Raw genomic sequence first — 26,339 nt, forward strand, 5'->3', positions numbered from 1 at the left:
TAGCTAGAAAACTTCCTATGATAAGAGGTAATGTTTAATAAAATTTTTTTTCATAATTTCCAAAACTTGGAAGTAACCAAGATTCCTTCAGTAAGTTAGTGGATACATAACATTACATCTACATAATATAATATTATTTGCACTAAAAAGAAATGAATAAGACATGGAGGAAACTTAGGTGCATACCAAGCCATGAACAAGACATCAAGGAAACTTTAAGTACGTAGGTGAAAGAACCAATCTGAAAAGGCTGCATAATGTCTGATTCCAATTATAAGATATTCTGGTAAAGGCAAAACTGAGACAGTCAAAAGATCAGTGATTGACAGGGGTTGGGATGTGGAGGAATGAACTGGCAGAGCATAGGATTTTTAGGGCAGTGAAACCACCCTGTATGATACTACAATGGTGGACAAAGGTGCAATCATACATTTGGTAACACCCATAGAATATACAACACAAAGAGTGAACTCTAATGTAAAATACGGACTTTAGATGATGATGTGTGAATGTAGGTTCATCAATTATTTAAAAAGGGACCAATCTGGTGCAGGATGTTCATAGTAGGGGAGATTATGCATGTATGGGAAGAGGAAGTATATGAGAAGTCTCTGTACTTTCTGCTCAATTTTGCTGTGAAACTAAAACTGTTCTTCAAAATAAAGTTTATTAATTAAATAAAAAACTTGCTGTTCATTAGTGACTCTCCATCTGGTGTTTATATTTCCCTCAAATTCAAAAATGTTACAGGTATAAAGATTAAGTATTTATCTCATTAACATAACTGCTTATTTTTATCTTAAAAGCAAAATAAAAGGATTAAACAATATCAAAGAGATGAGAAAATGATAAAATATGTGAGCAATAACAATTTCATTAAAACAACTACTTAGCTTCATCTTAACCCTCAATTTTAGCTTAATTTTCAACCAAAATTTAAGGAATATCAGAAAGGCTCAGAGACATAATTAAAACCAGGACGTTTATTACAAATCAAGTTTTGACATTTCACAATTGAAGACAGGAGTGTGGTAAAACAGAACAGTGAACTTGAACTTTAGAACACCTGATCTGCCACTGGTTAACTAACAATACATGGGCAAGTAACTTAAACTCTGAGTTTGTTTTCTCATCTGTAAAACTTCATGAGAGTTTTGTTAAGATTAAATAAAAACACATGAAAATGCTGGTACCCATAAAAGGTAAAAAATGTAACATCAACTGAAAATTCTGAATCAGATTAAATTTATTATCAAAGTTAGGATACATTTTCCTCAGTCTTAGAAATTTTTATTCCTAAGATAAATTATCACATCTTGCAAATTTTACACTTATAGCTGAATATTTTTTCAGTCATCACTGTCACTTCCTGATTCACTCAGCTGCAAATCATTTCCTAAAATAAAAAAAAGCAAAACTCTAGTAATCAAATATTTAATATTTTAATGTTTTTTGATAACACAGATATTTTGCAATATATAACCCCAAGGTGATCCTGTTTAGTCAGCATTATATTCTTAAATTATAGAATAAGCAATCTGATTATTAGTCACATCAGTAGTAACTAATTAATAATGCCTGTAAAGAAAAGACAAACCATTAATCTTCAGCACAGTTTTAGTATCACTTGGTGTCTATTTTAGTCTTCTTTCACACACCAACATCACCCTTCTTTTATACCACTGACTTAATTACATAAGAAATGAGAAAATGTAGTTTAGTATAGGGGTTGCCAATGGCCAGGGCCAAGAACAGGTTTTGGTCTGTGGCCCGTTAAGAGCTGGCCACACAGCAGGAGGTGAGTGGCGAGTGAGGGAGTGAGCGAAGCTTTATTTCTGCAGCCACTCCCCACCTTCACATTCCCTCCTGAGTTCTGCCTCTTGTCAGATCAGCGGTGGCAAAATAACTCTAATGTGTTGTGCTTGAATCATCCCAAACCATTCCCCCCACCCCTGACACTGACTGTGGAAAAACTGTCTTCCACAAAACTTGTCCCTAGTGCCAAAAAGGTTGGGGACCATTGGTTTAGAAGATCAGACTATTTCGAAGAGTGAAAGAGAGTTGTGTAATTATTTCAAATTCAGTCAGTCATTAAATAGTATATGTTAAGAGTAACTCATCATTGAATCTTTCGTAATTTATCCACGTGCTTACAGCATGGAACTTATATTCCAGTGGAGGAGACAAACAATAAACACGTATATTATGTAATATTTATCCTAAGTAGAGATAAATATTATGCAATTTAGATGGGTATGGAAAGAGGGTGGGAGGTAATATTTTAGATAGGGGAGTTAGGAAAGCCTCCTCAGGGTGGGACATTAGAGATCCAAATGTAGGGAGAGACGCATGAAAATACATGAGTATGGAGGAAACTGTCCAGGATCAGGAAAAAGCAAATATAAATGCCCCAAGGCGGAAGCATGCTTTTTGTATTCTCAGACAGCAAGAATACCACTCTGGCTAGACTAGAAAGAATGAGGAAAAGAATGTTAGGAAATAGGTCATAAAGATATCCAGAAGACCACAGGAGAAGGACTGGTAACTCACCAGCATTCTTGCTGGGAAATCCCATGGACAGAAGGGTCTGGTGGACTACAGTTCATGGGGTCGCAAAAGAGTTGGACACGACTTAGTGACTTAACAACAAATAGTGTGTAGGTCATGGTAGAACCTTTGAATTTTGTTTGAAATATAATGGGGACTCAATTCATTGTAGCTCAAGCTGGTAAAGAATCCTCCTGCAATGCAGGAGATCCTGGTTCAATTCCTGGGTCGGGAAGATCTGCTGGAGAAGGGATAAGCTACCCCCTTCAGTATTATTGGGTTTCCCTGGTGGCTCAGCTGGTAAAGAATCTGCCTGTGAAGAGGGAGACCTGGGTTCGAGCCCTGATTTGGGAAGATCCCCTGGAGAAGGAAAAGGCTACCCACTCCAGTATTTTGGCCTGGAGAATTCCATGGGCTGTATATAGTCCATGGGGTCTCAAAGAGTCAGACACGACTAAGCGACTTTCACTTTCAATTCATTAGAAAATTTAAAAAAGGCAACTGACTTAAACACTGTATATCAGTGAACAGACTATAATGGTGTGGAAGAAATATGGAATCAGGGAGGACATTTAGTTATGAGTCTATACAGTTTCTCATGTAAGATATAATATTGTCTTTGAGAAAGACAAATACTGTATGATTTCATTTATATGTAGAATCTAAAGAACAAAACAAATGAACAAATATACAGAGAAACAGAGTGACAAATACTGAAACAGGTGCCAAAGTGGAGGTGGGTAGAGTGAGGAGAGAAAAAGGTGAAGGAGAGCAAGTTGTATAAACTCTCAGTTATAAAACATATGTTACAAGTTTGAAATTTACAGTAGGAAGAATATAGTCAACAACTATGTTACATCTTTCTATGGTGATAGATGACAACTAGACTTTTCAATGTGATCACATTTAAATATATAGATGTAACATATATATTTAATAAATATATTGAAACTCATAGAAAAAATCAGGTTTGTGGCTACTGAAAGTAGGGGGTGGAGGATGAGGGAATTAGCTAAAAGGCAATCAAAAGGTACAAACTTCCAGCTATAAGATAAATACTAGGGATGTAATGCATAACATGATAAAAATAATTAACACTATTGTGTGTTATAAAAGAAAACTGTTAAGAGAGTAAATCCTAAGAGTTCTCATCACAAAGAAAAAAAGTTTTTTTTCCTATTTCTTTGATGTTTTATCTATATGTGATGATGGATATTCACTAAAACTATTGTGGTAATCATTTCGGGATGTATGTAGTCAAACAGTTGTATACTTTAAAATTATACAGTGCTGTATGTCAATTACATCTCAATAAAACTGGGAAAGAAGAAATAATATTGGTTTTAGACTCAGGTGATTCAGGTGAAGGTGGTGATCAGTGGTCAGATTTATAATTTGCTCTGAAGATAGAGCTTACAGGCCTATCAACAGTATTAGACTTAGTGCATAAGAGAAAGAGAAAAGTGAAGAATGACCCTCAAGTCTTCTGGTCTTACCAACTGGATAAATTGTGGTATCATTTACTGAGATGAGAAGCAGCAGATTACAAGACTATGTAAGAAAAATCACAAGTTCAATTTTTAAAATGTACATTTTCAATACCTAGTAAATATTCAAGTATATATGGTATATACAATTGTATATATAAATCTGAAGCTCAAGGTAAGGCTAGACCTGAAAACTATCTGGGAGTCATTGATTATAGGGGGTTTATTTGGAGCTATAGGATTGGATAAATCTTTTGGGTAGTAAATTTAAATGGTTAAAATTTTTTTCTATTTTTAAACTACTCCACAATCAACAAAAGCTGATATATTCTAAAATTAATATCCAAATTAATAGGAATAGTTTTTAGGCTCTATATAACTTGTAAGACAACTTAGCCCATTGCATGTACTCCAGAACTAATTATGTGATTTGATAAAGAAACCTGCTAAAGGTCTCACAGGACCATTTTGTCATTTTCAAGGCTCAAGTTTCTACTTATTATGCAATTATTGTATGGCATAAGAATGTTCAACTTTATGTGATATCGGTACAATGAGATTCTCAAGTGACAGAAACCCAAATGTCCTGAGTTCCACTTTTCTTAATAGACTTCATTCTACGGAGGTTATAAGCACAGTATTACAAATGCTGTTGGTTGAAATGTTCAGTTATGTAGATATGAGATTAGCCTTTGAATATGAGATGCTTAGTAAAGAAAATAGGTTTTCAATTAAAATGGTAATTACAACTTGGGAAAAAGAGTTTACCCATAGCAAATGCATTCTGATACCTAAACCAATGTTTCTCAATGAGAGCAATACTGCTCCTTTAGTAGATGTTACAGAAATGTATGTGAGAGATTGCTTGTCCCAGTGACTTGCAGACTGCTTCATAGATTGCTAGTGGCACACTGTGGAAGGGGAATTTTGGAAGCTTAAATATCTACCAAAGCAAGAACTGCCATGCACAATAAAGAACTCTTCTATATTCTGCAAAACTTTTGAAAGTCCAGTTGGATGTTCATGTACTTGTAAGATCTGGTTGTAATTTTAAGGCCAGGACTAATTGCATTCTTAGACACTAAAAGTATTCTTTTGTATAGATTTAAAATTCTCTAAAATTTACAAGGGCTTCTCTGGTGGCTCAGACTGTAAAGAATCTGCCTGCAATACAGACCAGGGTTCAGTCCCTGGGTCAGGAAGATCCCCTGGAGAAGGCAATGGCAACTCACTCCAGTATTCTGGCCTACAGAATTCCTAGACAGAGAGCCCTGGTGAGCTATATAGTCCATGGGGTCACAAAGAGTTGGACATGACTGAGTGACTAACACAGACACACAAAATTTATAAGGCTGTAACTATCATCCTTGATAGATAAACTGAAAGAAAACTTTATTTTTTTTCAGAATCTTACAAAGATTTTTTAAAACTGTTTTTGAAAACACAGCAATTATCTATGCTGCTCAATGTCTGTGGGTCAGCAATACTGCCCTTCAAAATGTGTCTGTGTATGCAATTCTATGAATATAATGTATATACTTTCCCACTCCTTATTTTAACAAGTTAAATAAGAAATATTACGAACATATGAGTTGAATATTGTCTTGCTTCTCTTAATCCCACATATAATCATTAAAAGTAAGGGCAAACATATAGCACTTTGTTGCATCTTCTGGCCATGCCTGAACAAAATAGAATATATATTACCTTACTATAAATGTTTGTCTTAATATTATATTAATCATTTTCAAAGATGTATATCTTTTAGATGATATCAAACTATTAAATTCATTTCATGTTAGTAAAAGGGATTTAAATTATGTTATGAAAAAGGGTGTTGAGTCTGCTAAGGTTGAAATTGGATGACTATAGTAACAGTAAAAAAGGGTTTATTTCCTCTTATTAGGAAACCTACAGTTTGGATAAATTATATCAAGAAAAGAAATTCACTATTTTTTTAAATTCCAATTTGTTATTACTGGTATAACAAAATAGCTGCTGATCTCTCCATAACATTTTTATATCCAAAATATTTCTAAATTCTTTTATTATTTCTATAGCTTGTTGATTCCTTTGGATTTCCTATGTAGACAATTATATTGTCTACAAATAAGGATTATTTTATTTCTTGTTTCCAATTCTTACTTTCATTTCCTTTACTTGTTTTATTGTATTTTTCCAGAACCTTCAGTACAACATTGAATAGACACGGGGTGGTCCTAAGATGGTGGAGGAATAGGATGGGGAGACCACTTTCTCCCCCAAATATTCATCGGAAGAACATTTGAACGCTGAGCAAATTCCACAAAACAACTTCTGAATGCTGGCAGAGGACATCAGGCACCCAGAAAGGCAGCCCATTGTCTTCGAAAGGAGGTAGGACAAAATATAGAAGATAAAAAGAGAGACAAAAGAGGTAGGGATGGAGATTCGTCTCGGGCACAGCACTGTTTATAATAGCCAGGACATGGAAGCAACCTAGATGTCCATCAGCAGATGAATGGATAAGAAAGCTATGGTACATATACACAATGGAGTATTAACTCAGCCATTAAAAAGAATACATTTGAATCAGTTCTAATGAGGTGGATGAAACTGGAGCCTATTATACAGAGTGAAGTAAGCCAGAAGGAAAAACACCAATACAGTATACTAACGCATATATATGGAATTTAGAAAGATGGTAACAATAACCCTGTGTATGAGACAGCAAAAGAGACACTGATGTATAGAACAGTCTTATGGACTCTGTGGGAGAGGGAGAGGGTGGGAAGATTTGGGAGAATGGCATTGAAACATGTAAAATATCATGTATGAAATGAGATGCCAGTCCAGGTTCGATGCACGATACTGGATGTTTGGGGCTAGTGCACTGGGACGACCCAGAAGGATGGTATGGGGAGGGTTCAGGATGGGGAATACATGTATACCTGTGGCGGATTCATTTTGATATTTGGCAAAACTAATACAATTATGTAAAGTTTAAAAATAAAATAAAATAAAAAGAGAGAAGTTTCCAAACACCAGGAAACCCTCTCACAGGCGGGTCTGTGGGGAGTTTTGGAATCTCAGAGGGCAACATAACTGGGAGGAAGAATAAATAAATAAATAATTAAAGCCCACAGATTACGTGCCTAACAGCAGCTCCCAGTGGAGAAGCAGCCCAGACACTAGCATCCGCCACTAGTAAGTGGGGGCTGGACAGGGAGGCGGGGGCTGCATTGCTTAGGGTAAGGATCAGGCCTGAATGCCCCGAGGGCAATCTGAGGGAACTAACTTGAGATAGGAACCCAGACTGTGGGATAGCCAGAGAGAGAGAGAGAAGAAAAAAAAAGGAGAGAGAGAGAGAGAGGAAAAAAAAAAAAAAAAACTATCCCGGGAAAAGCCCTAACCTAAGACACCGCCAGGCCCGCTCACAGAACAAAGGACTGAACAGAGCTAGACAGCGGCGGACTGGCCCATCCCCTGCCGGAGACAGGCAGGCAGGCGAGGGCAGCCAGAGCTGGAAGGGGGCAATCGCAGCCCCAGACAGGCATCCTCTACCAAACTGTAAGCAGGTTTCATTGCTGACCAAGAATTCTTGGGATTTTGGACGGTTGACATCCGCCAGGATGGTCACAGCCAGAGATTAGCTCCCCAGAAGAGACACATGGCACACCTGAGAAGGCGTGCCCATCGTACACCCAGAAAACTGAGCGGCTGGGACAGGGGAGGTGATAAGATGCACCCCCGCACCTGGGGGTGACTGTTCTCGCCAAGCACCTGGCCACCTCAGCTGCTCGGACCTGGGAAGGGCACAAAACGCAGGCCCAACCAAGTCTGCACCTTTGTGGAGTACCTGAGAACCTGAACCTGAGTGGCTTAGACCTGGGAAGTGTATGCAACCCAGGGTCCGCCTCAGACAGTTCCCAGCAGAGCAACCTATAGCCTGAAAACTGTAGACCATGAAAGCACACACACCGTGAGCAAACCCAGTGTGGCTAAAACACTGCAAGCACTCCCCACACACGCCACTGATATTTGTTTGCAGTGTTCCTCCCTCCCCAAAGCACGACTGAACAAGTGAGCCTAAAAAAGTGACCACCATCGCCCCCTTGTGTCAGGGTAGAAATTAGACACCGAAGAGACCAGCAAACAGAAGCTAAAATAAACAGAGGGAACCGCTTTGGAAGTGACACGTGCAACAGATTAAAACCCTGTAGTTAGCACCGACTAACTACACCGACTAACATAGGAAGGGGCCTATAGATCTTGAGAAGTATAAGCCAGAGAGCCAAACTATCTGAAAATGAACTGACCCCACACTGTCTGCAACAGCTCCAGAGAAAGTCCTAGATATATTTTTACTATTATCATTTTTTGAATTAAAAAAATTTTTTTTTACTTTTTAAGTCCTCTATTAATCCTTTAATTTTTGTTTTTATAATCTATTGATGGTGTCATAACTCACGTAGAGCCAGACATCCCGGAATGTGAAGTCAAGTGGGCCTTAGCATCACTATGAACAAAGCTAGTAGAGGTGATGGAATTCCAGTTGAGTTATTTCAAATCCTGAAAGATGATGCTGTGAAAGTGATGGACTCAATATGCCAGCAAATTTGGAAAACTCAGCAGTGGCCACAGGACTGGAAAAGGTCACTTTTCATTTCAATCCCAAAGAAAGGCAATGCCAAAGAATACTCAAACTACCGCACAATTGCACTCATCTCACACGCTAGTAAAGTAATGCTCAAAATTCTCCAAGCCAGGCTTCAGCAATACATGAACTGTGAACTTCCAGATGTTCAACCTGGTTTTAGAAAAGGCAGAGGAACCACACATCAAATTGCCAACATCTGCAGGATCATAGAAAAGGAAGAGAGTTCCAGAAAAACATCTATTTCTGCTTTGACTATGCCAAAGCCTCTGACTGCATGGATCACAATAAACTGTGGAAAATTCTGAAAGACATGAGAATACCAGACCACCTGACCTGCCTTTTGAGAAACCTGTAAGCAGGTCAGGAAGCAACAGTTAGAACTGGACATGGAACAACAGACTGGCTCAAAATAGGAAAAGGAGTAAGTCAAGGCTGTATATTGTCACCCTGCTTATTTTACTTATATGCAAAGTACATCGTGAGAAACGCTGGGCTGGAAGAAGCACAAGCTGGAATCAAGATTTCCAGGAGAGATATCAATAACCTCAGATTTGCGGATGACAGCACCCTTATGGCAGAAAGTGAAGAGGAACTAAAAAGCCTCTTGATGAAAGTGAAAGAGGAAAGTGAAAAAGTTGGCTTAAAGCTCAACATTCAGAAAATGAAGATCATGGCGTCTGGTCCCATCACTTCATGGTTAAATAGATGGGGAAACAGTGTCAGACTTTATTTTTGGGGGCTCCAAAATCATTGCAGATGGTGACTGCAGCCATGAAATTAAAAGACACTTACTCCTTGGAAGGAAAGTTACAACCAAGCTAGATAGCATATTCAAAAGCAGAGACATTACTTTGCCTACAAAGGTCCATCTAGTCAAGGCTATGGTTTTTCCAGTGGTTCATGTATGGATGTGAGAGTTGGGCTGTGAAGAAAGCTGAGCGCTGAAGAATTGATGCTTTTGAGCTGTGGTGTTGGAAAAGACTTTTGAGAGTCCCTTGGACTGCAAGGAGATCCAACCAGTCCATTCTAAAGGGGATCAGTCCTGGGTGTTCTTTGGAAGGAATGATGCTGAAGCTGAAACTCCAATACTTTGGTCACTTCATGCGAAGAGTTGACTCACTGGGAAAGACTCTGATGCTGGGAGGGATTGGGGGCAGGAGGAGAAGGGGACGACAGAGGATGAGATGGCTGGATGGCATCACTGACTCGATGGACATGAGTTTGAGTGAACTCCAGGAGTTAGTGATGGACAGGGAGGCCTGGCGTGCTGCGATTCACTGAACTGAACTGAACTGATTACCTTGCAAAAAAAAAAAAAAAGACCCTATTTTTAAAGCAAACTTCCTATATAAATTTATAATTTTTGTGACTTTTTTTTTTTAATATTGTATTTCTGAAAATCTAACCTCTACTCTAGATTTTTAATCTCTGCTTTTTGGTATTTGTTATCAATTTTGTACCTTTAAGAACCCAATCTTCAGTACCCATTTTTGTTTGGGAGTGAGATTACTGGCTTGATTGCTCTCTCCCCCTTTGGACTCTCCTTTTTCTCCACCAGGTTGCCTCCATCACCTCCCTCCCCCTACTCTTCCCTACCCAACTCTGTGAATTTGTGTGTGTGTTCTGGGCTGTGGAGAACACTTAGGGAACTGATTACTGCCTGGATCTGTCTTGCTCCTTTTGATTCCCCCTTTTCTCCTCCTGGCCATCTCTGTCTCCTTCCTCCCTCTTCTCTTCTCTGTGTAACTCTGTGAATATCTCTGAGGGGTCCAGACTCTGGACAGCACATAGGGAAGTGATTACTGGCTAGCTTGCTCTCTCCCCTTTTGATTCCCCCTCTTCTCCTCCTGGTCACTTCTATCTCCCTCCTTCCTCTTGTCTTCTCCATGTAATTCTGAGTGAACCTCTCAGGGTGTCCCTCACTGTGGAGAAACTTTTCATCATTAACCTAGATGTTTCATCATTGGTGCTGTATAGATGGAAAAGTCTTGAGGCTACTGTAAGAATAAGACTGAAAACCAGAGGCAGGAGGCTTAAGTCCAAAACCTGAGAATACCAGAGAACTTCTGACTCCAGGGAACATTAATTGATAAGAGCTCATCAAAAGCCTCCATACCTACATTGAAACCAAACACCATCCAAGAGCCAACAAGTCCCAGAGCAAGACATACCACACAAATTCTCCAGCAACACAGGAACATAGCTCTGAGCTTCAATATATAGGCTGCCCAAAGTCACACCAAACCCACTGACATCTCAAAACTCACTACTGGACACTTCATTGCAGAAGCGCCAGCTCCACCCACCAGAACACCTGACACAAGCTTCCCTAACCAGGAAACCTTGACAAGCCACCTGTCCAACCCTACCCACAGCAAGGAACCTCCACAATAAAGAAGAACCTCAAACTGCCAGAATGTGGAAAGGCCACCCCAAACACAGCAATATAAACAAGATGAAAAGGCAGAGACCTACCCAGCAGGTAAAGGAACAGGATAAATGCCCACCAAACCAAACAAAAGAGGAAGAGATAGAGAATCTACTGATAAAGAATTCCAAATAATGATAGTGAAAATGATCCAAAATCTTGAAAACAAAATGGAGTTACAGATAAATAGCCTGAAGACAAGGATTGAGAAGATGCAAGAAATGTTTAACAAGGACCTAGAAGAAATAAAAAAGAGTCAATATATAATGAATAATGCAATAAATGAGATCAAAAACACTCTGGAGGGAACCAACAGTAGAATAATGGAGGTAGAAGATAGGATAAGTGAGGTAGAAGATAGAATGGTAGAAATAAATGAAGCAGAGAGGAAAAAAGAAAAAAAGAATTAAATGAGGACAACTTCAGAGACCTCTGGAACAATGTTAAACATCCCAACATTTGAATCATAGGAGTCCCAGAGGAAGAAGACAAAAAGAAAGACCATGAGAAAATACTTGAAGAGATAATAGTTGAAAACTTCCCTAAAATGGGGAAGGAAATAGTCACACAAGTCCAAGAAACCCAGAGAGTCCCAAACAGCATAAACCCAAGGCAAAACAGCCCAAGACACATATTAATCAAATTGATAAAGATCGAACACAAAGAACAAATATTAAAAGCAGCAAGGAAAAAACAACAAATTAGACACAAGGGGATTCCCATAAGGATAACAGCTGATCTTTCAATAGAAACCCTTCAGGCCAGAAGGGAATGGTAGGACATACTTAAAGTTATGAAAGAGAGAAACCTACAACCCAAATTACTGTACCCAGCAAGGATCTCATTCAAATATGAAGGAGAAATCAAAATCTTTACAGACAAGCAAAAGCTGAGAGAATTCAGCACCACCAAACCAGCTCTCCAACAAACGATAAAGGATCTTCTCTAGACAGGAAACACAGAAAGGGTATATAAACTTGAACCCAAAACAACAAAGTAAATGGCAATGGGATCATACTTATCAATAATTACCTTAAATGTAAATGGGCTGAATGCCCCAACCAAAAGACAAAAGACTGGCTGAATGGATACAAAAACAGACCCCTATATATGCTGTCCACAAGAGACCCACCTCAAAACAAGGGACACATACAGACTGAAAGTGAAGGGCTGGAAAAAGATATTCCATGCAAATAGAGACCAAAAGAAAGCAGGAGTAGCAATACTCAATTCAGATAAAATAGACTTTAAAATAAAGGCTGTGAAAAGAGACAAAGAAGGACACTATATAATGATCAAAGGGTCAATCCAAGAAGAAGATATAACAATTATAAATATATATGCACCCAACATAGGAGCACTGTGATATGTAAGGCAAATGCTAACAAGTATGAAAGGGGAAATTAACAATAACACAATAATAGTAGGAGACTTTAATACCCCACTCACACCTATGGATAGATCAACTAAACAGAAAATTAACAAGGAAACACAAACTTTAAATGATACAATAGACCTGCTGTTAAGTCGCTTCAGTCGTGTCTGACTCTGTGCGACCCCAGAGACGGCAGCGCACCAGGCTCCCCCGTCCCTGGGATTCTCCAGGCAAGAACACTGGAGTGGGTTGCCATTGCCTGCTCCAATGCATGAAAGTGAAAAGTGAAAGGGAAGTCGCTCAGTCATGTCCAACTCTTAGTGACCCCATGGACTGCAACCTACCAGGCTCCTCTGTCCATGGGATTTTCCAGGCGAGAGTACTGGAGTGGGGTGCCATTGCCTTCTCCAGATACTATAGACCAGGTAGACCTAATTGATATCTACAGGACATTTCACCCCAAAACAATGAATTTCACCTTTTCCTCAAGTGCACATGGAACCTTCTCCAGGATAGATCACAGCCTGGGCCACAAATCTAGCCTTGGTAAATTCAAAAAAACTGTAATCATGCCGATCATCTTTTCTGACCACAATGCAGTAAGATTACATGTCAGTTATGAATTGCACTCATCTCACATGCTAGTCACTAAGAGTCGGACTCGACTGAGCGACTTCACTTTCACTTTCATGCACTGGAGAAGGAAATGGCAACCCACTCCAGTATTCTTGCCTGGAGAATCCCAGGAATGGGGGAGCCTGGTGGGCTGCCTTCTATGGGGTTGCAGAGTCAGACTGAAGCGAGTTAGCAGCAGCAGCAGCACATGCTAGTAAGGTACTGCTCAAAATTCTCCAAGCCAGGCTTCAGCAATACGTGAACACTGAACTTCCAGATGTTAAAGCTTGTTTTAGAAAAAGGCAGAGGAACCACAGATCAAATTGCCAACATCCACTGGATCATGGAAAAAGCAAGAGAGCTCCAGAAAAACATCTATTTCTGCTTTATTGACTATGCCAAAGCCCTTGACTGTGTGGACCACAATAAACTATAAAAAATTACCTTCAAGAGATGGGAATACCAGACAACCTGACCTGCCTCTTGAGAAACCTATATACAGGTCAGGAAGCAACAGTTAGAACTAGACATAGAACATTAGACTGGTTCCAAATAGGAAAAGGAGTACGTCAAGGCTGTATATTGTCACCCTGCTTATTTAACTTATATGCAGAGTACATCATGAGAAATGCTGGGCTGGAAGAAGCACAAGCTGGAATCAAGATTGCCAGGAGAAATATCAATAACCTCAGATATGTAGATGACACCACCCTTATGGCAGAAAGTGAAGAGGAACTAAAAAGCCTCTTGATGAAAGTAAAAGAGGAGAATTAAAAAGTTGGCTTAATGTTCAACATTCAGAAAACAAAGATCATGGCATCTGGTCCCATCACTTCATGAGAAATAGATGGGGAAACAGTGGAAACAGTGTCAGACTTTATTTTTTTGGGCTCCAGAATCACTGCAGATGGTGACTGCAGCCATGAAATTAAAAGACACATTCCTTGGAAGAAAAGTTATGACCAACCTAGATAGCATATTCAAAAGCAGAGACATTACTTTGCCAACAAAGGTCCATCTAGTCAATGCTATGGTTTTTCCAGTGGTCACGGATGGATGTGAGAGTTGGACTGTGAAGAAAGCTGAGCGCCACAGAATTGATGCTTTTGAACTGTGGAAAAGACTCTCGAGAGTCCCTTGGACTACAAGGAGATCCAACCAGTCCATTATAAAGGTGATCAGCCCTGGGTGTTCTTTGGAAAGAATGATGCTAAAGCTGAAACTCCAGTACTTTGGCCATCTCATGCGAAGAGTTGACTCATTGGAAAAGACTCTGATGCTGGGAGGGATTGGGGGCAGGAGGAATTGGGGACGACAGAGGATGAGATGGCTAGATGGCATCACTGACTCGATGGACGTGAGTTTGAGTGAACTCCGGAAGTTGGTGATGGACAGGGAGGCCTGGCGTGCTGCAATTCATGGGGTTGCAAAGAGTTGGACACGACTGAGCGACTGAACTGAACTGAACAAGAGAAAAACTATTAAAAATTCCAACATATGGAGGCTGAACAACATGCTGCTGAATAACCAACAAATTACAGAAGAAATAAAAAAACAAATCAAAATATGCATATAAATGAATGAAAATGAAAATACAACAACCCAAAACCTATGGGACACTGTAAGCAGTGCTAAGGGGAAGGTTCATAGCAATACAGGTTTACCTCAAGAAACAAGAAAAAAAGTCAAATAAATAACCTAACTCTACACCTAAAGCAACTAGAAAAGGAAGAAATGAAGAAACCCAGGGTTAGTAAAAGGAAAGAAATCTTTAACATTAGGGCAGAAATAAATGCAAAAGAAACAAAAGAGACCATAGCAAAAATCAACAAAGCTAAAAGCTGGTTCTTTGAGAAGATAAATAAAATTGACAAACCATTAGCCAGACTCATCAAGAAACAAAGGGAGAAGAATCAAGTCAACAAAATTAGAAATGAAAATGGAGAAATCACAACAGATAACACAAAAATACAAAGGATCATAAGAGACTACTATCAGCAACTATATGCCAATAAAATGGACAACTTGGAAGAAATGGACAAATTCTTAGAAAAGTACAACTTTCCAAAACTGAACCAGGAAGAAATAGAAAATCTTAACAGACCCTTCACAAGCACAGAAATTGAAAGTGTAATCAAAAATCTTCCAGCAAACAAAAGCCCAGGACCAGATGGCTTCACAGCTAAATTCTACCAAAAATTTAGAGAAGGGCTAACACCTAACCTACTCAAACTCTTCCCTGAAAATTGCAGAGGAAGGTAAACTTCCAAATTCATTCTATAAGGCCACCATCACCCTAATACCAAAACCAGAGAGAGATGCCACAAAAAAAGAAAACTACAGGCCAATATCACTGAAGAACACAGATGCAAAAATTCTTAACAAAATTCTAGCAAACAGAATCCAACAACATATTAAAAAGATCATACATCATGACCAAGTGGGCTTTATCCCAGGGATGCAAGGATTCTTCCATATCCACAAATCAATCAACGTAATACACCACATTAACAAATTGAAAGATAAAAACCATATGATTATCTCAATAGATGCAGAGAAAGCCTTTGACAAAATTCAACACCCATTTATAATAAAAACCCTCCAGAAAGCAGGCATAGAGGAACCATACCTCAACATAATAAAAGTCATAAATGACAAACCGACAGCAAACATTATCCTCAATGGTGAAAAATTGAAAGCATTTCCCCTAAAGTCAGGAACAAGACAAGGGTGCCCACTCTTGCCACTACTATTCAACATAGTTTTGGAAGTTTTGGCCACAGCAATCAGAGCAGAAAAAGAAATAAAAGGAATCCAGATTGGAAAAGAAGAAGTAAAACTCTCAGTGTTTGCAGATGACATGATCCTCTACATAGAAAACCCTGAAGACTCCACCAGAAAATTACTAGAACTAATCAATGAATGTCGTAAAGTTGCAGGATATAAAATTAACACACAGAAATCCCTTGCATTCCTATACACTAATAATGAGAAAACAAAAGGAGAAATTAAGTAAACAATTCCATTCACCACTGCAACAAAAAGAATAAAATACTTAGGAATATATCTACCTAAAGAAACAGAAGACTTATATATAGAAAACTATTAAACACTGATGAAAGAAATCAAAGAGGAAGCAAACAGATGGAGAAATATACCATGTTCATGGACTGGAAGACTCAGTATAGTGAAAATCAGTATACTACCCAAAGCAATCTATAGATTCAATCCAATCCCTATCAAGCTACCAACAGTATTTTTCACAGAACTAGAACAAATACTTTCACAATTTGTACGGAAATACAAAAAAAACTCAAATAGCCAAAACAATCTTGAGAACTGGAGGAATCAACCTGCCTGACTTCAGGCTCTACTACAAAGCTACAGTCATAAAGACAGCATGGTACTGGCACAAGGACAGAAATATAGATCAATGGAACAAAATAGAAAGCCCAGAGATAAATCCACGCACTTATGGACACCTTATCTTTGACAAAGGAGGCAAGAATATACAATGGAGAAAACACAATCTCTTTAACAAGTGGTGCTGGGAAAACTGGTCAACCACTTGTAAAAGAATGAAACTAGAACACTTTCTAACACCATACGCAAAAATAAACTCAAAATGGATTAAAGACCTAAATGTAAGACCAGAAACTATAAAACTCCTAGAGGAAAACATAGGCAAAACACTCTCCGAGATAAATCACAGCAGGATCCTCTATGACCCACCTCCCAGAGTAATGGAAATAAAAGCAAAAATAAACAAATGGGACCTAATTAAACTTAAAAGCTTTTGCACAATGAAGGAAACGAAAATACAGCCTTCAGAATGGGAGAAAATAATAGCAAACGAAGCAACTGACAAAGAATTAATCTTAAAAATATACAAGTAACTCCTTCAGCTCAATTCCAGAAAAATAAACGACCCAATCAAAATATGGGCCAAACAACTAAACAGACATTTCTCCAAAGAAGACATACAGATGGTTAACAAACACATGAAAAGATGCTCAACATCACTCATTATCAGAGAAATGCAAATCAAAACCACTATGAGGTACCATTTCATGCCAGTCAGAATGGCTGCTATCCAAAAGTCTACAAGCAACAAATGCTGGCGAGGGTGTGGAGAAAAGGGAACTCTCTTACACTGTTGGTGGAAATGCAAACTAATACAGCCACTATGGAAAACAGTGTGGAGATTCCTTAAAGAGATTCCTCTTACACTGTTGGTGGGAATGCAGACTAGTACAGTGTGGAGAACAGTGTGGAGATTCCTTAAAAAACTGGAAATAGAACTGCCATATGACCCAGCAATCCCACTGCTGGGCATACACACCGAGTAAACCAGAATTGAAAGAGACACATGTACCCCAATGTTCATCGCAGCACTGTTTATAATAGCCAAGACATGGAAGCAACCTAGATGTCCATCGGCAGACAAGTAGATTAGAACACTGTGGTACATATACACAATGCAATATTACTCAGCCATTAAAAAGAATACATTTGAATCAGTTCTAATGAGGTGGATGAAACTGGAGCCTATTATACAGAGTGAAGTAAGCCAGAAAGAAAAAAAACACCAATATAGTATATTAACACATATATATGGAATTTAGAAAGATGGTAATGATGACCCTATAGTGAGACAGCAAAAGAGACACAGATGTATAGAAGGGTCTTTTGGACTCTGTGGGAGAGGCTAAGGGTGAGATGATTTGGGAGAATGGCATTGAAACATGTATATTATCCTATTTGAAATGGATCAGCAGTCCAGGTTCGATGCATGAGACAGGGTGCTTGGGGCTGGTGCACTGGGATGACCCAGAGGGATGGGGAGGGAGGTGGGAGGGGGGTTCAGGATGGGGAACACATGTACACCCACAGTGGATTCATGTCAATGGATGGCAAAATCACTATAATATTGTAAAGTAATTTAGCCTCCAATTAAAATAAATAAATTTATATTTAAAAAAAACATTGAATAGACATAATGATATTAGTCCTCTTTACCTTCTTCCTGATTTTAATGGAAATGTTTCTGGAGTCTGTATAATATTGGCAGTAGTTTTGCTTTTTGTAATGAACTTTTATAATATTAAGGAAATTTCCTTACAATCTTAAGTAAAAGTTTTAAAATTAATAAATATTGGCTTTTGTCAAAATCAAATTTGTTGAAATGATCATATGGCTTTATTCCTATAATCTAGTAATATGGTAAACTATTATTGATATTATTTCAGATATTGAACATATATTACATTTCTGTGATGAGCTTTATTGGTTTGTGATTTTAGCATGCTTGTTTTAATATCTTAGTAATTTTAGATTCATGTTAAGTGAAATTGGTCTATAATGCTTTTTGTCTTGTTTCTGTTCAGTTTTGGTATTGAGATTATCCTAAAATTATAAAAGAATTGAATTGCTTCTCCCAGTATTCTACTCTCTGAAATAGTTTGTAGAAGAATTGTTTGCTCTTTGAAGATTTGTTAAAATTCATCTGTAAAATTATCTTCAGTTTTCTAGCATCTTGGGGATATGGAAATAGGGTTAAGGAGAAAGAGTCATTAATTGTTAATGGTTTCCTCAGATTTTCCACTCCTTTTTGAGTCATATTGGCTAAATTTTATTTTTCTTCCTAGAAAATCATCCATATGTGTGTTAGTTACTCAGTCATGTTCTACTCTTTGCAACCGCATGGACTGAAGCCCGCCAGGCTCCTCTGTCTATGGAATTCTCCATGCAAGAATACTGAAGTGGGTTGCCATTTCCTCCTCCAGGGGATCTTCCTGACCCAGGGATTGAACCAGGGTCTCGTGCACTGCAGGCAGATTCTTAACCATCAGAGTCACCAGAGAAGCCAAAATCATTTGTGTTTATGCCAAATTTACTGAGATAAATTTTTTGTAAAGTTCGGAAAAGGCAATGGCACCCCACTCCAGTACTCTTGCCTGGAAAATCCCATGGATGGAGCCTGGTAGGCTGCAGTCCATGGGGTCACTAAGAGTCAGACATGACTGAGAGACTTCCCTTTCACTTTTCACTTTCATGCATTGGAGCAGGCAATGGCAACCCACTCCAGTGTTCTTGCCTGGAGAATCCCAGGGACGGGGGAGCCTGGTGGGCTTCCATCTATGGGGTCGCACAGAGTCAGACACGACTGGAGCGACTTAGCAGCAGCAGCATAATTTTAAAAATAAAATATATAATTTTAACCACTTTTTCATTCCTAATATTGTGTTTTTTTCTTTTTCTTTCTTCATCCACCTTAGAAGTTGGTCTTTTTTTAGTTTTCAAAGAAGTAACTTCTAGCCTTGTTGATCTTCTAATGTTTCTTTGTTATCTATTACACTAATTTCAATTCTAATATACAATATTTTCTTTCCCTGCTTTAAGATACTATTGTTTTTCTAGTTCCTCAAGGTGAAACTCTCACTCATTTATTTTTAATTTTTTAAAAAAAGAACATTTTGAAACTATAAAGTTCCCTATAAGTACCTTTTAGGTGGTACCCCAAAACTGCTGAGATATTCTTGACATTACTTAATTACAAATATTTTTTAATTTCATTGTAATTTCCTTTTAACACATAAATCACTAGATATGTGCTCCAAAGTTTCTAAGCATGTATTTTGAACTATTTTTTGTTATTTATTTATATTCTCATTGTCTATAGTCATATGATGATTAATAAAATATGATTTCTTTTAAATGTGTTCATTTGTCCTAGTAGAAATTAATTTCATAAATGTTTTACATTCATATTCTTGAAAGTATACCTGCTTTTTATTTTTATATTGTAAGATTCTACATATTTACTATTAGAACAGGCATATTCAGTCTTTCAAGGCAATAGAAATAAAACAAAAATAAACAAATGGGATGTAATCAAACTTTAAAGTTTTTGCACAGCAAAGGAAACCATAAACCAAATGAAAAGACAACCTATAGAATGGGAGAAAATATTCACAAATGATGCAACTGACAGGGCTTAATTTCCAATATATTAGTATTCTTAATGTTCCAAACCAAAGAACCCAATTGAAAAATGGGCAGACGATCTAGAGACATTTCTCCAAAGAAGAAATACAAATAGCCAATAGATACATTAAAAGATGCTAAACAAAGCTAATTATTAGAAAAATGCAAATCACCTCACATTAAACAGCCATCATTAAATGGTCTACAAATAAGAAATGCTGGAGAGGGTGTGGAGAAAAAGGGACCCTTCTACACTGCTTGTAAGAATGTAAGTTGGTGCAACCACTGTGGAAACCTGTATGGAGGTTTTTTCAGAAAACTAAAGACAGAATTACAATATGATCCAGCAACCCCACTCCTGGGCATATATCCAGAGGAAAACCATAATTCAAAAAGATATATGCACCCCTATGTTCACAGAAAGCATTATTCAAAATTGCCAAGTCATGGAAACAATCTAAATGTCCATCAAGAGATCAATGGATAAAGAAGATATGGTACATATTTACAATGGAATACTACTCAGTCATGAAAAAGAACAAAATAATGCCATTTGCAACAACACAGATGCAACTAGAGATTATCATACTAATTGAAATAAGTCAGAATAAAAGAGACAAATACCATACAATATCACTTACATGTGGAATCTAAAAGATGACACGAATCGACCTATCTAAGAAACAGAAACAGGTACTTTGTCAGTGCTAGTATTATGTGATAAGCAAAATAAACAAGATCACAGCCCTCTTGGAGCTTATAAGATAATAAATCAAACAACATATAAATTTGTAAATGACAACTGATATAAAGAAGATACTGCTCTGAAGGTCTATAACAAGGGGGATTTGATCTTGTCAGAAGAGTCAAGAAAGACTTTCTTGACCAAGTAAATCCTGGAATATAATCTAGAGAATAAATTATCTACATGAAAAGAAAGATATATTTCTAGCTGAATAGAGAGTTAGTGTAAGTCCCTGAGGTAGGCAGGTAGGTAGGACTTCTGTGTCTAGAGCTGAGAGGTGTGGGTGAGAGATGCAAATTTACAAGTTATATGTATACAAGTATTGATTGCAAGAGAAATATAGAACTTATCTGAGGAAAGATTATAGAATAAAAAGAAAAAATGACCTAGAATTAAGCTTTGAGAAACTTCAGCTGTAATAACTGAGTAGAAGATTATAAGCCAGCAAAGAAAAGACAGAAAAGTGTCTTGAAAGAAAGGAGAAAAGCCAGTAAGGCATTATGTCACAGAATCAAAAGAAAATGAATAACTTAATAAGAAGGTGATTTCTGTTAAATTATGGTGATTTGTGTTAAATAACGGTGTTATTTAACACAAATAAATTTTTATATTTTGTTATTTAACACAAATAAATTTTTAAATTTTTATTTATTATAAATAAATAATGGTGTTATTTAACACAAATAATTTGTGTTAAATAATTTATGTTAAATAATGGTGATTTCTGTTAATAAAAAAGAAACAATTCTATTTAAATTTTAGGTCGTAATCAGTGTGGTTCCATTGTGAATTCTTACTTTTCCAATTACTCATGCTTATGTATACTTACTTAAAGTATTCATCAGAAGACCATTGTTGTCATGATGTTTATTCTGACCAGCCACTATCTCAGGAATCCTGCACTGTGGCATGATAGACATGGTAGGATGTTCTGAGATATAGTTCCCTGGATCAGGAGAGGATTTGCACTCTTCATCTTCTGAATCACTGGAACTGTCCTCACTGCTTGAAGATGATGAGCTTTTGGAATCTGATGAACTATCACAACTACTCATCTGGTCCATTAGACTAGCTTCTGCTTTCAGTTCTGAAAATTAAACAGAATTTAACAGTTAGGTCAAAATAATGTTAACTATATATTTAAATATATAGTTAATAAATAATGTTAACTATAAATATTAAATAAACATAATAAAATTTGAACGTGTCAGTTTCTAATAAACTTGATGAGGAATAAATAATGTATACATTCACAGCATTTTATGATTTTATTTAAAAAGCTCCTCTACTAGTACAAAATGAAAAGTAAAACCCCACTTCCTACCCCATCCTCAAGTTCTTTTAATCCTACTCTCCAGGAATAATCACTCCTAACAGTTTCTTGTCACCATATATGTTTTAAAATTCTGCTTGGAAAATGGCATTTTAGATTTTGACACCCAATTCACCTGTCGTTAGAGCTTGAGTGTGGTCTTTGTTATCACCCAACCAAGAGTTTTCTGAAGGGGTAGGTTATAAGATATCCTGACTATGCTATTCCTCCTCTCGTCCTTTCTGAGGTCTCTAACCAGATTACCTTCCTCTTTTCATCTTTCAGAGTTCTCCTTTGGTTGTCTTTTGCATTGTTTCCTGGGTGTATAGTTTTACTTTGTGGGAAGAAGCAGAAACAGATAAGTCTATGTCATCTTGTCCCACAATACATTTTAAAAGACTGAATTTATACAGAGTGTGTTTTCTACCAAAACAAAATAAAATTTAAAAGTTATAAATGGAACCTAGATAATCTTAAAATATTTGAGAAGTAAATGCTCTTCTGAAAAACCCATGGATCAAGGAAGAAATAAAAAAGATTTTAGAAAATACTTCTAATTAAAAGAAAATGAAACTACAATTTATCAAAATCTGTGGAATAAAAATTAAGTACATTTTGGAAAAAAATTTAAAACATTAAATGATTATGTTGGGGGAAAAAGACGTTTCAATTAAGTGAACGAAGCTGTACGTAAGAAGCTAGAGAAAGAAGAGCAAAATTAAACAAGCAGAAGGAAAAAAAATTAAGAGCAAAAAACAAGAAAGAACCAAAAGAGTGAAAACATATGAAACGAAAATTGATTGCTTTTAGATAAATAATGTTGATAAAACTCAGCTGGGTTTATCAAGAAAAAAGACACTAAACATGAATTAGAGAAGGAAATGGCAACCTACTCCAGTATTCTCGGTTGAAGAATCTCATGGACAGAGGAGCCTGGCAGGCAACAGTCCATAGCGTCGCAAGAGTCAGACATGGCTTAGTGACTAAACCACCATCACCAAACATGAATTACTAATATAAGGAGTCAAAGAGGTGACAGCACTACAGATCTTACAGCATTAAAAGAATAGGAAGGAAGATTGTGAACTACTTTATGCCCATAAACATAGTAAATTAGATGAAATGGATCAATTCCTTGAAAGGCACAAACTACTAAGGTTCACTCAAGAAGAAACAGCCTAAATATCCCTAAAAATTAGGTTGTAGTTATAACCTTCCCCACACCCTGCACACAAATCTCCAGTGACAGAAGACTTCACTAGTGAATTATACTGGTTATTTAAGGGAGAAATAATACGAGCTTGATGCAAATTCTTCTGTATAATTAAGAAGGAAGGAATACTTTCCATTTCATTCCATAGGGCCAGAATTACTGATACAGAAATTCAATAGAGACATTACCAAACCAAACCAAACCAAACACCCAATGTCCTTTATGAACCTGGTCACAAAACTTTTAAGCAAAATTTTAGTAAATCAAATTTAATAATATATACCAGTGGTTTTCAACCAGCTACAATTTTCTCACCTAGGAAGACATCTGGGAATGTTTGAAAACATTTTTGGTTGCCACAATGGGGGGCAAGTGGTGATACCAGCATCTACTGGGTAGAAGCTAGAGAGGCTGCTAAGTACTTTACAATACATAAGTCAACGCCTGACCAAGCACCATCCAATTCCAAATGCCAATATTGCTGAGGCTGAGAAGTGCTAATATTTAAAAGGACAATATATAATGACTAAGTGGGATTTTCCAAGGAATACAAACTTTTAAAAATCAATCCATATAGTTCACTTTGTTAAAACCTGAAAAATAAAAGCCATCTCAAAACAGCAGAAATTTCAACAGTAGTTCTTGACAAAAAAAAAAAAGGAAAAAAACTTTCAGCATCATAGAAATAGAAGTTAACCTGATGAAGGACATCTAGAAAGAACTTATTGCTGAAATCATACATAATTGTAAAGAACTGAAATCATATGTAACTCTAAAGGACTGAATATATTCTATCGTCAGAAATGAGGTTTTCCACTTTGACCACCTCTAGTCAATGCTGAATTGAAGGTTCTACTTGGTACAATAAGTTGTGAAAAAGAAATAAGTATCAATAGATTGGAAAGGGAGAGGTAAAATTGTCATTATTTACAGATAACATGACTATAAATGTAGAAAATCTTAAGTTACCTTCAAAAAAAGTTCAAGAATAATGAGTTTAGCAAGGTTAAATATAACAAGGACAATATACAAAAATCAGTTTCATTCCAATCCCAAAGAAAGGCATGCCAAAGAATGTTTAAACTACCACAGAATTGCCCTCATTTCACATGCTAGCAAAGTAATGCTCAAAATTCTCCAAGCTAGGCTTCAACAGTACATGAACCAAGAACTTCCAGATATTCAAGCTGGATTTAGAAAAGGCAGAGGAACCAGAGACCAAACTTCCAACATTTGTTGGATCATAGAAAAAGCAACAGAATTCCAGAAAAATATCTACTTCTGTTTCACTGACTACGCTAAAGCCTTTGAATGTGTGGAACATGACAAACTGATGAAAATTCTTCAAGAGATGAGAATACCAGGCCACTTTACCTGCCACCTAAGGAACCTGTTTGCAGGTCAAGAAGCAACAGTTAGAACTGGAAATAGAACAACAGACTGGTTCCAAATTGGGAAAGGAGTATGTCAAGGCAGTATATTGTCACCTTGCTTATTTAACTTATATGCAGAGTACATCATGCAAAATGCTGGGCTGGATGAAGAAGCTGGCCTCAAGACTGCAGGGAGAAATATAAATAACCTCAAATATGCAGATGACACTACCCATGGCAGAAAGCAAAGAGGCACTAAAGAGCCTCTTGATGAAATTGAAACAGGAGAGTGAAAAAGCTGGCTTAAAGCTCAACATTCAGAAAACTAAGATCATGGCATCTGGTCCCATCATTTCATGGCAAATAGATGGGGAAACAATGTAAACAGTGAGAGACTTTATTTTGGGGGGCTCCAAAATCACTGCAGATGGTGACTGCAGCCATGAAATTAAAAGACAGTTGCTCCTTGGAAGAAAAGCTATGAAAAACCTAGACAGCATATTAAAAAGCAGAGACATTACTTTGCCAACAAAGGTCCATCTAGTCAAAGGTATGATTTTTCCAGTAGTCATGTATGGATGTGAGTGTTGGACCATAAATAAGGCTGAGTGTTGACGAATTGATGCTTTTGAACCATCAAAAGGAGAAGACTGTTAAGAAGACTTCTTGGAAGTCTTCTTCTTAGAAGACTATTGGAGAAGACTCTTGAGAGTCTCTTGGACTGCAAGGAGATCAAACCAGCCCATCCTAAAGGAAATCAATCCTGAATATTCATTGGGAAGACTGGTGCTGAAGCTGAAACTCCAATACTTTGGCCACCTAGTGTGAAAAGCCAACTCATTAGAAAAGACCCTGATGCTGGGAAAGATTAAAGGCAGGAGAAGGGGACAACAGAGGACGAGATGGTTGGATGGCATTGTCAACTCAATGGACATGAGTTTGTGCAAGCTCCAGGAGATGGTGAAAGACAGGAAAGCCTGGAGTGCTGTCGCATGGGGTCGCAGTCAGACATGACTGAGTGACTGCACAACAACATAGATAATTTTGACAAAATATTTGAAGGACCTGTATGCTGAAAACCATAAAGCATTTCTAAAAGAAATTAAATATTTAAATAAATGGAGAGAGATACTGTGAGGAAAAAAAAAAACTGTCCATATATACGTGGGTCTATTTCTGAACTTTTATCTAACACATAGATCTATTTGTTTATATTTATGCCAACACCATATTGTCTTGTTAGCTTTATAATAATTTTGAAATCAGGAAGTTTTACATCTTACATCTTTGTTCTTTTCTTACAAAGTTCTTTTGGGTATTCTAGGACTCTTCCATTTTCACAAGAATTTTAGAATTAGCGTCTCAATTTCTTACAAAGCTTGTTGAAATTTTTATTGGGATTGCACTGAATTGTTTGCCATTTCCTTCTCCAGGGAGTCTTCCCAATCCAGGGATCAAACCCACGTCTCTACATTGACCGGTGGACTTTTACCACTGAGCCACTAGGCTCAATAATATATCTATATATTATATGTATACATCATGCATATTATCTAAATATATATATTATATATACATGTACACACATACATTATATATTATATAGATAATGATATGT

General features: G+C 37.2%; 1 protein-coding gene across 3 annotated transcripts in view; it reads right to left on the minus strand.

Moving 5' to 3' along the window:
- Positions 1-968: 968 nt before the first annotated feature.
- The window catches only part of EAF2 (ELL associated factor 2), a 56,310-nt gene continuing 30,939 nt past the window's right edge, over positions 969-26,339 (minus strand). For all 3 annotated transcript variants that reach the window (XM_086403829.1, XM_086403844.1, XM_086403837.1), the window contains 2 exons: positions 21,653-21,910; positions 969-1,396 (listed from right to left, as the gene is read on the minus strand). In XM_086403829.1, coding sequence (XP_086259955.1) covers positions 1,350-1,396; positions 21,653-21,910 — 305 coding nt within the window. In that variant the 3' untranslated portion in view covers positions 969-1,349. The remainder of the gene's footprint in view (positions 1,397-21,652; positions 21,911-26,339) is intronic.

Source organism: Bos grunniens, chromosome 1 (genome assembly GCF_055505025.1).
Source record: "Bos grunniens cultivar Pamir isolate PY7600 chromosome 1, Bosgru_T2T1.0, whole genome shotgun sequence".
In the NCBI taxonomy this organism is placed as follows: Eukaryota; Metazoa; Chordata; class Mammalia; order Artiodactyla; family Bovidae; genus Bos; species Bos grunniens.